Source organism: Mesoplodon bidens (assembly GCF_964165515.1).
Source record: "Mesoplodon bidens genome assembly, chromosome: 4".
Lineage (NCBI taxonomy): Eukaryota > Metazoa > Chordata > Mammalia > Artiodactyla > Ziphiidae > Mesoplodon > Mesoplodon bidens.
Genome location: NC_138160.1, coordinates 14,884,440 through 14,900,091, shown reverse-complemented (window position 1 = coordinate 14,900,091; position 15,652 = coordinate 14,884,440). Strand labels below are relative to the sequence as shown.

Here is a 15,652-nt window from a genome sequence, read left to right as displayed (position 1 = left end):
TTTTGGCTTCAACTGACAGAAAGAAAATAATCAAATCTCACTGGTGGAATTTAGTTTCATTTGCTGAACAGATATGGTTAAGAAGGAGGATAGTAATGTCCAGTCGATTTAGCCCGGCTGCTTATCAGCTGTGCGAATTACTGTTATATTTATGTAAATACCTCTAATTTCTATAACATGTTTTGCTGTGTTTATGACTTTCTGTGGATTTATAGAAACAGTCTGAACCTACAGATTTCGTTACTGGGCTGCGTTGTTTTCAGCGAGTGACCCTGAGTAAAACAAGTTTCTGGGTACATACTATTCTTCAGGTCTCTTGCATCTGGTGATACAGCTGCAGGCATGATTAATGGGAGATGTTGTCCTCTGTGCCAGAGGTTAGCTTCTGGAACCTTCAAAATGATTATCACTTAATGTTGAAGTGGGCTAAGGCTGGTTGAACACAGCAGTCATTAGTCAGATCTAAGTGCAAAGAACACTGTTTGAAAAACATTTGCCTTAACATGATAGATGGCATGTAGATCAATAATTTTGTGTGTATCCTGTGCTCTAAAGTATCTTGATGTTATGTACAACTGTCACATGTTACTTCTATTATTTTTAGTTTTGTCTCCTGGTCTGCAGTGTATGCACCTTTTTTACCATCTTGGGAAGCTACATTCCTGGGGTTATACTGAGCTATCTACTGTGTAAGTATAGTAGAACATTTGTCTAATTGATGTGACACATATGGTATCATTTAATGGTCTACAAGACGTTCCACAGTTTAGAAGAAGAGGGATGTGTTCTTGATTATAAAGCAAGTTGATTATTCTTTAATTTCCTGCTGTACAAAGTTTCTCCTTTTTCTAGAGACATGTTGCTATTTCAAAATTATAGGAATAGCTGTCAAAAAGCAAGGTTATAAATGATTAATTTTATTTTAAATTATGTCAATAAAGCTGTAAACAAGCTGTACTCTCCACCCCCCACAAATACATGAATACTTTTGCCATTGTGCATGATCTACGGCTCACAATATAATTAAACCCACAAGGAGACACCATTATATCCCCGCCCAAACAGCTGAAATTAAAAAGACTGACTATATCAAGTGTTAGCCAGGATATGGTGGGTAGGTAGAATGGTACAACCGCTTTGGATAACAGTTTGGCAGTTTTTTCAAAGCTACTGTGTGACCAAGACATTCCACAGCTAGGTGTTTTCCCAAGAGACATGAAAGCATACACCTGTACAAAGACGTGTCCACAAATGGTCACAGTGGCTTTATTTGTGTTAGCCAGAAACAGAAGACAAGTCACATGTCCCTCAACAAAGAGATGGGTAAACAAACTGTGGTACGTCCATACAATGGATTACTACTCAGCACCAAAAAAGTGATGCATGCAACAGTCTGGATAAATCTCAGAATAATTAGATTGAGTGGGAGAAGCCAGGTAAAAAAAGAGTACATAATGTTTGATTCCATTTATATATAATTCAAACTAATCTTTAGTGACAAAGCACATAAATGGTTGCCTGGGGATGAGGTGGGTAGGGCAGGGAAAGACCAGAGGGAGGGATTAAGAGAAACATGAGGAAACTTTGTGGGGGGAGTATGGTCACTGTCTTTATCATGATGACAGTTTCTTAGTTGTATGCATATGTCAAAACATCAAATTGTACACTTTAAATATGTGCAATGTATTGTATGTCAATTGTCACTCAAAAGTACTGTAAAAAAGTTTCGATTTCCTGCTTCTCCTAAAAAATATAAAGATCTGGCCCTGCCACCTTTGGATGGGGCAGTCGCTCTCCACCCAACCAACCCTCGTATTTCCCTAGTTTTCTTGCACCAGCCTTTAAAATTTACATATACCTCCTTGTCTTCTAGAGATATTTGAGTTTGCAACTCCTATTTAAAAGGTAAATAGGCACGTGTCCTGACAACAGCGGAGAAATAAACAGTAGGGAATACAATGCATTCCCTGTGTTGATCGCCATTTCTTTTTGTATTCCTAATGCCTCACATAAAGGGCCAATGGTCAGAGCTCACATCCATTCTCCCAAGTAGAACTCACGTGGAATATCAACCCTTTGATCTGCCTTGTTTAGGAGGGAAAGGAGAAGAGAGCTAGGGAAAGAGAGGCTAATACGGGCAAGGCATTATTCAGATGGTCTGTATTTATCTCATTTATCCTTTCCAGCAACCCCAAAAGATGATGTTATTATCCCAATATTACTGACGAGAGGCTAACAGATAGTTAATAACGTTTCTATGGAGGAATGATCATTTAACAAATAAGTAGAGTTGATACTTTAATCCAGGACTGTTGTCGAGAAAGCACGTAACCTTTGTATAAATGTTGAGGGTAAGAGGATTGAAGGGATGGAGTTATCTGTCTTTGAAAACCATGACTGTTGGGTTGTGTGTATATAGGAGAAAATGGTTTCATTACAGGGGGAAGAATAAAAACTATGGACTTATTTCACAGAGGCGCTTCCTTAAGAAAAAAAACCCAATTTGTCCATAAGGGAACTGAAATAATTTTGTGACATACTAAGATGTAGTCTTTGGAAAGTAAGGTCACTTTCTCTAAACTCGCTTCCTCCTTATCTTGCAGTGCTATGTGCGTTTCTGTGTCCACTGTTTAAGTGTAATGATATTGGACAAAAAATATACAACAAAATCAAGTCATTTCTGCTGAAACTAGATTTTGGAATCAGAGAATATATTAACCGGAAGAAACGTGAGAGAGCTGGTAGGTAACGTTTGAATTTTAGATTCCACGCATGAGATGAGACAGTGGCTGGCTATTTATTATGAAATCACCCTTAATATATTTCAGGGTGTTTTAGCCTTTCACCACATATTATTACCGAAGCAAATCCCCCCAAAGTAACATAGCTTTTTTCCTCTTTTAGGCTTTTATGCTTTTCTCAAACATACAACAAATCGCCTTTTTAATCCACATTGTCAGGGGAGAGAGAAAAGGCTTCAACACTTCTGTATTTGCTACTTATTATTTATTTTCTCTAAATCGTTTTCTTTGGGAGTGGACGGTTGCAAATAACAAATGACACAGGTGGGGCTGTGTGTGGGAGCCCTGTAAGAGGGGGCCAGTAGAACGGGAAGGAAAAGAAAATAGGGGGAAGACTAATGTGCTCCTTTTTCACTTTTTATGTATTTATTTTATTTTACTTTTTCTGCGGTACAAGGGCCTCTCGCTGCTGTGGCCTCTCCCGTTGTGGAGCACAGGCTCCGGACGCGCAGGCTCAGCGGCCATGGCTCACGGGCCCAGCCGCTCCGCGGCATGTGGGATCCTCCCGCACCGGGGCACGAACCTGCGTCCCCTGCATCGGCAGGCGGACTCTCAACCACTGCACCACCAGGGAAGCCCTCCTTTTTCACTTTTCAACGTGGCTTGTGACCTTACAGATTCTCAAACTAGAGGGAGCATCGGAATTGTCTGAAGAGCTTATTAAAGCTTAGATTGTGGGGCCCATACCCCAGAGTTTCTGATTCAGCTGGTCTAGGGGAGGGCCTGAGGATTTGCCGTTCTAAAAGTTTCCCAGTGATGTTGATGCTTCTGGTCCAGGGGCCACGCTATGAGGACCACTGATATGGACCATTTCCCTCGGAAACCAAACAGTTGCAAATACGCGGACCTTGTTATGTGCAAACATTTAATTACGTAGAGGCGTTGGAGAATATGAGGAAGGTGGGGTAAGGATATATAATGGGTAAAATACACGCTGTCTAAGCTGGCCAGGAAACTGAAAGCTTCCAAATTTTTTCCCAACAGAAGCAGATAAAGAAAAAAGTCACAAAGATGACAGTGAATTAGACTTTTCAGCTCTCTGTCCTAAGGTATTTTTTGTTTAGTTTTCAATTTGTTCCTGTGTGGTTTGACTGTAAATTTATCTAAATGTACCCAAACTGGAATGATATTCTTAATAGACTCCTCCTTTTTCTCTAAGATGATTGAACAATATTGAAAGGAAAATGTTTCAAAAGATTCCCCACAGAAGTTTGAAATGTGTCACTGGTATTTATATTAACACAGATTAGCCTGACCGTTGCCGCCAAAGAGTTGTCTGTGTCTGACACAGATGTGTCCGAGGTGTCCTGGACTGACAATGGGACCTTCAACCTTTCAGAAGGATACACTCCACAGACGGACACTTCTGACGGTATGCTCACACTTCTAGATGCTCTGATTTTTATAATTATGAGTGCGTGCAAAGGTATTTAATCTGTCAACTGCTGACTGGATAAACAGCGTGTGGTACATCTACATAATGGAATCTCACTTGGCTATAAAAATGAAGTACTCACGTTTGCTACAACATGGATGAACCTTAAACACGTTATGCTAAAGTGGAGGAAGCCAGACACACAAGTCCACACATTGTGTAACTCCATTTCTATGAAATGTCCAGAACAGGCAAATCTATTGCAGAAGGAAAATAGATTAGTGGCTGCCAGCGGCTGGGGGAAGAGGGAGTGGTGGGTGACTGGTAATTAATATGTTTCTTTTTGGATGATGAGAATGTTCTAGAATTAGATAGTGGTGATGTTGAACAGCTTTGTGAATCTATTAAAAAACACTTAATCATATACTTTAAAAGGGTAAATTTTATAGTATATGAATTATATCTCAAAAGCTATTTTTTGAAGAGTATGAGAAAAACATCTAAGCTAATCAATGTCCAAATCTGCCTTTATTTTGAAATCAAATAATTGACGATGAAAAAAACTTAACTTCTGGAATATCTGGTGGCATTGATTATAGCAGTAATGGGACGGGGGAGGAGAGAAGCTAATCCCATATATCCAGGGCTAGTCCTTATTAAGAGGGACTAAAGCATGGGGGGCAAGTTTCCCAAATCCAAAGCTGATTCCAGGGTTTCTCATATACTTTTTTTTTTTTTAACTAACTTGTTTTTCTTCCAAGTTAGTTTTAAAAAAAAAAAGCTTTCTTATCTTTTATAATTAGGTTAAGTACAATTTAAAATGAAATTTGAGACAAGTCTTGTGTCTCATTGGATTATTTCAAGTCATTTTTAACAATATACTGAAAATATAAGCAGGTTATAATGGAGGATTATGAATAAATTATTTTATATGTGTCTTTATAAGCAAGAACACACTTTCTTTTTCTAGAGGAAGGAAGAAGGCTGTGTAGTGTTGAAAAAATACAGGTTTGGAGATTGGGAGACCCAAGTGTAGCCTTGCTTTTGTCATTAATTTTACTGTATGACCTTGAACAGGTGACATAATTTCTGTGGATATCAATTTCCTCATCTTTAAAGTGCATTAGAACAAGAGGGTCACTGAAGTCCTCTCAAGCTCTACAAGCTGTAAATACCTACAAGACCAGGAAAACAAACCCTTTGTTCTTAAGCATCCTATCTCCGATTTACACAACAAAGGGAGCAACGATAATCGAACCCATATAGAAGGCTTTCATTAATTAAATTGAAGATTCCAAAGAGTTACTGAAAGATTTTCTGTGAAAAGTGAAAAACAATGAAATCACTGTCTGCCTACTAACCTGACATTGCTTTCAAATGTCCCAAATCTTAAAGCGTTCCTGTATGAATTCAGGACCTATGTTTTGCTAAAACGGTATGGTTAATTTCAGCTATATTCATGGAAAGCTAAATGTTTCCCCATAAGCTCTTAGGTTGAATATGGAATAGAAGGAACAATAGCTTCTTTTAACTCATTGCTTTAAACAAACTCAGTTACAGATACTCAAACAGATCTCCATGAATGAAAATGCAAAGGCTGGATAATAGTCACCATCTGCTGGACCAAAATCTATGAAAACGTCCAAATGAAATACTTTTTATTTTTTTAATTTTTATTTTGGCTTGCACACTGGCTTAAGCTAATCCCCTCCCTAGGAGCAGGATGAAATTTTGATGAACATTTAAACTCTAGTCAGAGCCCCAAGCTGACATTAAGACAGGTTGAATAGTAAGTCATTACACACTTTTTGTGTTTAAGAGGAAAGCTAAGGCCATCAGGGGACATGTAGTGTTTGTGTGTACTTGTGGAGAGAGTGTCCCAGACTTGGGGGGGGGTTCTGATGGGAGGCTAGATGAATGCCAGAGTGATTCAGAGGATTCCAATTAAAAGCAGGGATCTTTTAGACAATTCTCTGATGTCAAATTTATTATGGTTTATTACAGGGTCTTAGAAACCTTTGACTTTCTATTTTTTGTATATCTGAGATAGTAAAGGTTTATCAATTACTACTTTATAACTTAAAAGTTGAATCATAAAAAAAAAATTTATTATGGTGCTTAAGCATGAACTTCTGTTCTACCTTTCACAGATCTTGACCGACCTAGTGAGGAAGTTTTCTCTCGAGACCTTTCAGATTTTCCATCTCTAGAAAATGGCACAGGAACAAACGATGAAGATGAATTAAGCCTTGGCTTGCCCACTGAGCTCAAGAGAAGAAAGGAGCAGTTGGACCGTGGTCCCAGACCCAGCTCAGAGAGGCAATCTGTGGCTGGTCTCGCCCTTCCTCTGAGCGGTGACCAAACCTTCCACCTGATGAGCAACCTGGCTGGGGACGTCATCACCGCTGCGGTGACTGCCGCCGTCAAAGACCAGTTAGCAGGTATGCAGCAAGCACTGTCTCAGGCTGCTCCCAGCCCAGGGGAGGACACAGACACGGAGGAAGGGGATGACTTTGAACTACTGGACCAGTCAGAGCTCGACCAAATTGAGAGTGAATTGGGGCTTTCACAAGACCAGGAAGCAGAATCACAGCAAAATAAGAAGTCTTCAGGCTTTCTTTCAAATCTACTCGGAGGCCATTAGTCTGGGAATCAGCTTGTATGACAGAGCACAGATAAACTACCAAAAAAAATTCAAACAAGCAAAAAAAGAAAAAAAAGGAAAAAAAAAACTTTTTGAACTGTGAGCTTTACTGATTACTTTAGAATTTTTTTGGCCTTTTTTTTTTCCCCTTCTGCAGTGAGTTAATTGGATATATATCAGCTGACACTGATAGACTGATATTTCTCATAGTTATTTTTACGTAATGTGCATGGAAATGAACTTTATATATATGTATATATATTTACTGTATTGTCAGAGTTGAATATTAGAGGTTGTTTTTAAAGCAAAATGAAAACACCCAATTATTGAGGTCCTCCCATTAGTTCCGTATTTTTTCTTCACAATTAATTTTTCAAGCATGCAAAAAGTTTATTGTAACTCGCTGAAATATTAACAATTAATTGTGAAACATGCTATATTGGCTCTGTTCCTAATACTTGGAAACAGTCAAAAAATTTTGGTAGATTTTGATGTAAAAAGACAAAAATGATCAAGGTCACTTTAGTTGAAAGACTTGGGAGGTACTATTAAAATTCATTTCCTAGGAACAATTTTGAAAATATATTTAACTACGTTGGATGGGCTAGTCCATTTCCATGTTATTTTTGCAGTTATAGACTTTAGGCTTCCTTCTAAATGGTGTGCTCCATTGACTGCCAGCTCTAGTCTTGCAACAGGTGGTATTAACCCATCGAAAGCAAGTAATTAGATATCATGTAGATGGTGGTTTGGATGTAAGCAGAGATCGGGCTGTGCTTTGTTGTTCAATTGTCATATATTTGTGATAGGGATGTTGTGAGTACAGATCTAGTCTGCCTGCTCAGAACTAGGTTAAACCTCATCTTTCATATTATGGAAAAAATCTCTTAAAATTGTGAAACTAGTTCCTGGCATGTTCTGTGAGCGATGTGGTCATCAGCCGGAGAGAAACAAGAACTGTTTTTGTAGTCTGACTCTCCTACAGGAGAGAAACTTGCTTGGTTTTCAAGTGTATTTATTTGCCATAGAAGTCTAAATCTGTAATCTGTTTCTTCTTAGGAAGCTAGAATATATTTTTCCTTTATTTTAAACTTTTTAGATCACTTTTAAATAACCACATTTCACTTAGCTGTTTAACAAAGGACTGAAGAGCAGAAATCAAGCTAATTTTGTTTTTGTGATAGAAACTTTTAATAGTGTTGAGGGACCATGTCAGCAACTACCAACCATCTCTTCAATCTTCAGGTACAGCTGGCATTTTGACAGACATCTGAGCCCCTCAGAAAGGAAGGATAATCCAAGAATATAGGAAATCTGTGGTCCCCTCCCTTTACTTTATCCCTTCCCTTATATGTCTAAAGAGTAACGATAGGTCATCTGACATTTTAATGTAGCATCTCTTATTTATTTTTTCTTTCTGAGGTATTAAAATATCTAGACTGAATTTTGCCAAATATTAAAGGGAGAGACGTTACTGCAGACTCTGAACACTTGCTTTTCGTGATTGACGATGCTTCTGTGTCATTAGTGCCTCTTGACTGTGTTTGAGTCCTTTACTGATACAAAGTGAGCCTGTGCCTTCATTATCTTGCCCGTTTCGGTACAAATGAAAACCTGGTGTTAGATCTATGAACTGTGTGGGTTTACAAGGAATATACCTGAATTCTGTTTCAGTAAGAGTTTCTGGACATGAAGAAAAATACAGTCACATATTTATAAAATAGTTTGTTACCAGGTTTATTTTTTTATGTGTTTGTTTCTTCACTTAAAATATATTCTTGGCCATGAAGTCAGAAAGTTTAAAGGTCTTTTCAGTTTCTTCATTGAGGGGAAAATGAGAAGTTAAATAACTTAAGTAATTTAAGAATGTGTTCCAAGTCACTGGACAAGCTTACCAGGAGATAAACTCACGATTTGATGGCATGAACAGTAAAGCTAGAATCAAAGGTTATAAACTATAAATTAAAAGGGGTTTGGGGAGGTTGTTAGCGTAGAAAAAGGTGTTACAGCCCTACGGTGGAGACATACCAGCTCTCTGGACAGTAGGATTATAACCACACATGCACTTCAGTAGTATTTGTTCCAGAATATATGTGGCTATAAATTTACACAATGTAATAATGGTACTCTTAATACTCTCAAGCTTAGGGATGTCAAGGGGTTTTGTTGTGTGTGTGTGTGTGTTTGTGTGTGTGTGTGTGTGTGTGTTTGGCGGGGGGTAGGGTGGGGGGAACATTATATATAGTCCTGTTTCTGGCTTTAAGATGTACTAACAATAAACCCTGTGATTGATTCAGTACAGTGGGAAACTACAGATTCCTTACCATGAGAATGTATGCAGTCATTAAAATGTGAAGCCTGGCTATTTCTTAATTGTACAGGAGCTGTAGAAAGATGTTTTGTTCACTTCCTATAGGAAATGCTGGGCAAAACCATACAATGGGAAAAGCATCCACTGATCATGCATTTTGATCTGAAGCAAAAAAGCAGGGCTGAAGTTCAGGCTTGTTTTGGAAGGTCAGTCCAGGCTTAAAGCAATATTTATATTCTCATTCTGAACACCTTTACTTTTTTTCTACCCTAGAAATCTTCAGAAGTGATTTTTTAAAAACTGCTCCCTCCCCAATTTAGTAGAATGTTAGGAAAAGAAACTTTTATGAGGTTTGGCAAGTGGCAAGCATCGTCAACGTATTTTGGCATCTCACTCTTATATTTGAAATAAGTGCGACTTTATTCCTTTTTAAAAAGTGGCAAGTGCCGGCATACTACTGACTTTAGGCCAGAAGCAAATCTACATTTAAGAAAAAAGCGATTTAAAAGTTTTCCTTTTCTGTTTATACCTTAGGTTGATGTAGTTCCTTATACTGCTCTGGCTATGTTAGTTATGAGATAAGAAACTATTTTGAAAACACTTCCTAAACTACTACCCTTCCTAAACTAATGTGTCACAGGTCATGTGTATCACAATGAAGACACAGTCTCTGAACTATATTTTTGTATATTATTCCTCCTTTTCCCCTGAAGCATGTAAGGTAGGATGGGATGTCAGAATTATGAGTTCTGGTTCTGATGTTAACATTATGACCCTAGACACAATGTCAAGTCACATAGCATCTCAAAGCACCACCTCAGTTTCCCCAAACATAAAATTAGGAAGCTAATTCCTATCCTCTCACACAGGGATGTTTTGAGAATGAATGAAAAAAAAAAAAAAACTGTCTGAAGCATTTTCGGGGGGGAAAAAGCTGTATAAAAGGAAGATAGTGATCTTTTTCCTATTTCAGCGAAGCCATCTTTTTGATCATTAAAGAAAAGTCAATCAACAAGAACCTGCTTACAAAAAAGACTCTAAAGCTCTTTTAATGGGCCTAGCATGATATTGGCCTTATAATCCAATAAATCCTGTAGAATAAGAGGATAGATAGTGTTGCCAAATTGTCTGTTATTTCATTTGACTCTGAAACATGTGTAAGGTTCTACATTAGTCATTGTGAACGGTTCTAACACTTCCTGGCTGTGGGACTGAAAGTCACCTAACATCTGTACTTGTTTCCTTCACCTATAAAATTAAGATAATGCACCTGCCTCATAGTATGTTATAAGGATTAAATGTCTAAGACTAGGGTTGGCAAATTACCAACCATGGGCCAAATCTGGCCTGCCACCTGTTTTTATGGAATATTTAAAAATATAATTTTCTTTTTCTGGACTTCCCTGGTGGCACAGTGGTTAAGAATCTGCCTGCGAATGCAGGGGACATGGGTTCGAGCCCTGGTCCGGGAAGATCCCACATGCTGCGGAGCAACTCAGCCCGCGAGCCACAACTACTGAGTCCACATGCCACAACTACTGAAGCCCGCGCGCCTAGAGCGCGTGCTCCACAACAAGAGAAGTCACCGCAATAAGAAGCCCGTGCACCGCAACAAAGAGTAGCCTCCACTGGCCGCACCTAGAGAAAGCCCGCTCACAGCAACGAAGACCCAATGCAGCCAAAAATAAATAAATAAATTTAAAATATATATATATATAAATATTTTTAAATACTTCCAGAAAATCCAGAAGAATATTTTATGACGTATGAAAAATACATGAAATTCAAAATTCAGCATCCATAAAGAATGTTTTATTAGAAGAGGGCCACACTCATTTATGTACTGTCTACGCATCCTTTTATGCTAAAACAGAAAAGTTGAATAGTTGTGATGAAACCATAGGCCTACAAAGCCTAGTATATTCACTATCTATCCTTTTATAGGAAAAGTTTGCCAGTCCTTGGTCTAATATGTAGAAAACACTCAGTTACAGTTAGGGTCCTGGGTAATCCTCATGACTACAATTAAGTGGTATTAAGAACTTTTCTCAGAAGGACAGGGTCAAATAAATTGTCCAAAGTCACACAACTACTAAGAGGAAAAGCCAGTGTGACCCCAAAGCCTATTCGCTTTCTAATATGTCACACTACCTAATATTTTTCATTTTTTAAAAATACATTAAGAATGACCATGTTTATGGGCTTCCCTGGTGGCGCAGTGGTTAAGAATCCGCCTGCCAATGCAGGGGACACAGGTTCGAGCCCTGGTCCAGGAAGATCCCACATGCCGCGGAGCAAGAAAGCCTGTGAGCCACAACTACCGAGCCTGCGCTCTAGAGCCCGAGAGCCACAACTACGGAAGCCCACGCGCCTAGGGCCCGCGCTCCACAACAAGAGAAGCCACAGCAATGAGAAGCCCGCGCACCACAACGAAGAGTAGCCCCTGCTCGCCACAACTAGAGACAGTCCGTGTGCAGCAACGAAGACCCAATGCAGCCAAAAATAAATAAATAAATAAATAAATAAAAAGAATGATCATGTTTGTAATAGTTTAACAGAATTTCACTAAATATTAAAGATTGATTTTATTTGACTTAATTTTTCTTTTTTCAAAGAATCCACAAATCAGCTGATCCAAACTGTTTTAAATGCTGCAATAACCAGATTTTGCTATAAATTTCAATCCCTTGTTAATTTAAGAAAACTTTGCATATCTAGATATCCAAAAACTAAGAGCTAGTAAAATGTTTTTAAATTGTTTATTAAAAATCATAATGCTTTACTTAACATTTTTATAAACACAGAAGTCATAGAAGTTGTAAATCATTTAATAAATATGTTTTATATTCTATATTTATTACCCCCTATAAGTTAACCTCAACTAATCCAATCACCTTCATACTTTTCCCTTTAAAAATCAAGTTGCCACTGCAATATAGGAATGTGGAAAGTAGTATCAACTGACTTGAAGGTGACCTTATTAGTTTTTGTTTGTTTGTTTGTTTGTTTTGCGGTACGCGGGCCTCTCACTGTTGTGGCCTCTCCCGTTGCGGAGCACAGGCTCCGGACGCGCAGGCTCAGCGGCCATGGCTCACGGGCCCAGCCGCTCCGCGGCATGTGGGATCCTCCCGGACCGGGGCACGAACCCGTGTCCCCTGCATCGGCAGGCGGACTCTCAACCACTGCGCCACCAGGGAAGCCCGACCTTATTAGTTTTTGTCTTAAATTTTGTAATTATCAAAGATCACCATCCCAGTGTCATCCCAGCTGAAAGAGAACATCATCGGGGGCAGTGTCACTTCTACAGTGTGTAGAGTAACTTCAATAATTTGGTAAGTGAATTAGTTTTTAAGAGGTATGTCACAGTATCCAGAAGGAATTCTAATTTCCAGTATTTTCAAAGCTAAAATTTTTTCATGGGCAGACTCAGTTTAAATTCTTTGGAAGACTGATTAATTTGGTCATAAAAATTCTTGACAGTGTTATCAGCAGAGTTTAGACACACTAACATAATACCCTAGATATGCCATGGAGAAATTTAACTCAAAGGTCTCTTGTGCAAAGGGCTTGCATTTACCAAGGACCTACTGGCTATAGACCTGCTCCTTTCTGATATTTCTCCAGTCAGTTACAGATACTGCTGCTGGATCTATTCAAGGTCCAGTTCTATTCCTCATGCCCATAAAAACGGAAACACTCCTGGAGTCCCTACTGTTCACCCACTGAAAAGTGCACAGCAAACTCTAGAGTTCAACTCTTTACCCAATGATACCTTAAAACTTCCTCGTCTGCTTTCCCCTATCTTCTGCCTCAAGAAAACTGGACTTGTAGCCTTCCTAAATATGTGGCTCATTTTGTCTTCCAGGTGCCCCGCCCACTTTTCCACGTGCAGATGGAGTCCTCATTGTCCCCTCTCTCTCAGGACCCACCCACCTGAGCTGTCAACTCCTGAATAAAAACTCTTCTCACCTCCCTAGCTGATGCCATTTGTCTGTTCTAAATACCCAGTGCCCCTTTCTTGGCATTTCATCTTACTTGACCCCATCTTTATTCTATTAGTTAATTGTGTATTTCTTACCGTCCTTATTAACAAAGCAGGAAAAAATCCCCTTGAAGACAGATGTTTCAATTTAGAACCACTAGGATATTATATATGAGATACTGTGATTTATAATAAAAGACAGGTATTTGGACTTTGTCCCATTCTGGGCATGGAGCTCCTAAAATCCTTGGAAGGTCTTAAATGATGAGAGTGATAAAGGTGTCTTTTGTTATGTCGATGAGGTGACTTTTGCAAAGCCCTTAGGTAGCTAGCGGAGAGGGTGTCACAACCAAAACTCCAGAGGGAGAGAATCCTTGTTTGGGAACTTCCTGACCTCACCTTAGGTGTCTCTTCAATGGGCCGTTCATTTACATCTTTTAATATCCTTTGTAATAAACTGGTAATCTAGTAAGTAAATGACTTTCCAGATTTCTGTGAGCTGCTCTAGTAAATTACTCAAACCTGAGGAGGGGGTCATGGAAACCTCTGATTTACATCCAGTCAGAAGCACAGGTAAAAACCTGGACTTGGCATTGCCTTCTGAAGTGAGGCCAGTCTTGTGGGACCGAGGAGTTAACCTGTGGGATCTGACTTCATCTCCAGGTAGAAGGTGTCGGAACTGAGTTGAATTTGAGGACACCCAGCTGGTGATGGAGAATTGCTTGGTAGTCTGGAAAAAACACCCATGTTCCTGGAGGTAGGGAGCATGGGTGAGAGGTGATAGGAGATACTGAAAACCAGGCGAAGGAATTTAAACTTCTTCTATGGGCAACAGGTAACCATTCTTGAACAAAAGGAGGAAACATGGCTGAGAGGAATTAATGTGATTATCTCTACGCGCTGTATGGTAGACTGAGAGGAAAGTAAAGGCTCTCCAGGAGACTGCAGGAGAATTGCAGCCCGTGGGAAATCTAACAAGGTGGAGGAAATAATGTCCCTTTGAAGAGGAAAAGGAAAGAACCCGTGGAGAGTTCAAAGATGCTGAAATGGGTCATGGAAATGGATGGCAGGAGGCAGGGAGGAAATACTGACCTGAAGAAGGAACAGATGCTTGAAGAACCATATGTGAACGATAGAGGGAAAGAGAAAACAAAAGTTCTTTACTTTTAGAGAAGCTTGAAAATATACATTATTTTGCTTATCCATGTTGAACAAATTACATTTCTTAAGATGGACATCTGTCCACAAGACTCAGCTACTTTAAAACATTTTGTAATCGAAAAATCAAGTTTTCTGGAATAAAAATCAGCAGCAGGCTTAACTTGCACTACAAAAGATGTGTTTAACAAATACTGAACAATCTATGTGCCGGCACTGTCCTAGCTTTGGGGTACACAGCAAGGAAAGGAGTCCCTGTTCCCATGGAGCTTGTAGTCTGGAGGTGGATGACTAACCTATAATGGGACTGACTATCCTGGTTTGCAAATGATGGAGAGGTTTCCTGGGATACAAGACTTTCAGTGCTAAAACTGGGAAATCAGGGACAAACAACAAATGCTAGTGGTGGCCCATTTCCCTAAATGGCCCCCAAATGACACCCCATTCATGCCTTTACAAAGTCCCTCCCACATTAAACAGAGCTGACTTTCCTAAGTAACAGCATATTGTAGAAATCACCCTGTGTGACTTCCAAGGTTAGGTCCTAAAAGATATTGTGACTTCTACTTTGCTTATTTTGAGGGAAGCCAGTAACCATGTTATGAGGACACTCAAGCAGCCCTAGTAGAGGTCCACTCAGTGAGGACCCCAAGGCTCTTGCTATCAGTGTGTAAATGAGCCTCTTCCAAGGGGATCCTCCAGCCAGAGTCAAACCTTCCAGCTGCAGTCACATGATCAGCCCTGTCCCCCTGCAACTTCATGAGACCATGAGCCACGTAAATTTCCGACTTACAGAAATGGAAAGAAGCAAAGTTTGTTGTTTTCCTGCTAAATGTTGGGTAATGTGATATGGAATACTAGATGGCTAGTACAGTGCTACTGAGAAAAGGTCTGCTTAGGAGAGACTAATGAGTTGGGGAGAGACACTACTGTGAAAAGAGGGTGTGGACAGGCCCCTCCTGTAAATGCATTTGGGCAGAAACCTTCAAAGTAAGGGAGCAAGACAGCAATAGTCGATCCAGGCATAATAGTAAAGGATTTCTCAGATTTAGTATGCACCTGAGACGAAAGATGCTTGCTTAGCCTTGTTAGAGCAACATCAAGTGTCAGTGTGACTGAAGTGGGGTGAGCAGAGTGGGGCAGGGGGGGTGACAGTCAGAAGGCGGGGTAGGGCCTCCTAGAATAGAAAGGCAATCCTCTTGGTCAGTTTGTGCTGCTATAACAAAATACCACAGACTGGGTGGCTTATAAACAACAATTTTTTTCTCTCACAGTTCTGGAAGCTGGAATTCCAAGATCAGGGTGCCAGCATGGTCCGGTGAGGGGCCTCTTCCTAGTCTCAGACTTCTTATTCGATCCCCTTTTGGGTCTCTGAGGTCTA

At 39.7% G+C, this 15,652-nt stretch overlaps 1 protein-coding gene across 2 annotated transcripts in view; it reads left to right on the top strand.

The window, feature by feature from the left end:
- RETREG1 (reticulophagy regulator 1) overlaps positions 1–10,184 on the top strand; it is a 123,946-nt gene extending 113,762 nt beyond the window's left edge. The window contains exons 5-9 of one of the 2 annotated variants that reach the window (XM_081233524.1): positions 605–689; positions 2,604–2,741; positions 3,786–3,850; positions 4,047–4,173; positions 6,327–10,184. In XM_081233524.1, coding sequence (XP_081089650.1) covers positions 605–689; positions 2,604–2,741; positions 3,786–3,850; positions 4,047–4,173; positions 6,327–6,820 — 909 coding nt within the window. In that variant the 3' untranslated portion in view covers positions 6,821–10,184. The remainder of the gene's footprint in view (positions 1–604; positions 690–2,603; positions 2,742–3,785; positions 3,851–4,046; positions 4,174–6,326) is intronic. The other variant, XM_081233525.1, reaches the window with a different exon arrangement.
- The last annotated feature ends 5,468 nt before the right edge of the window (positions 10,185–15,652 follow it).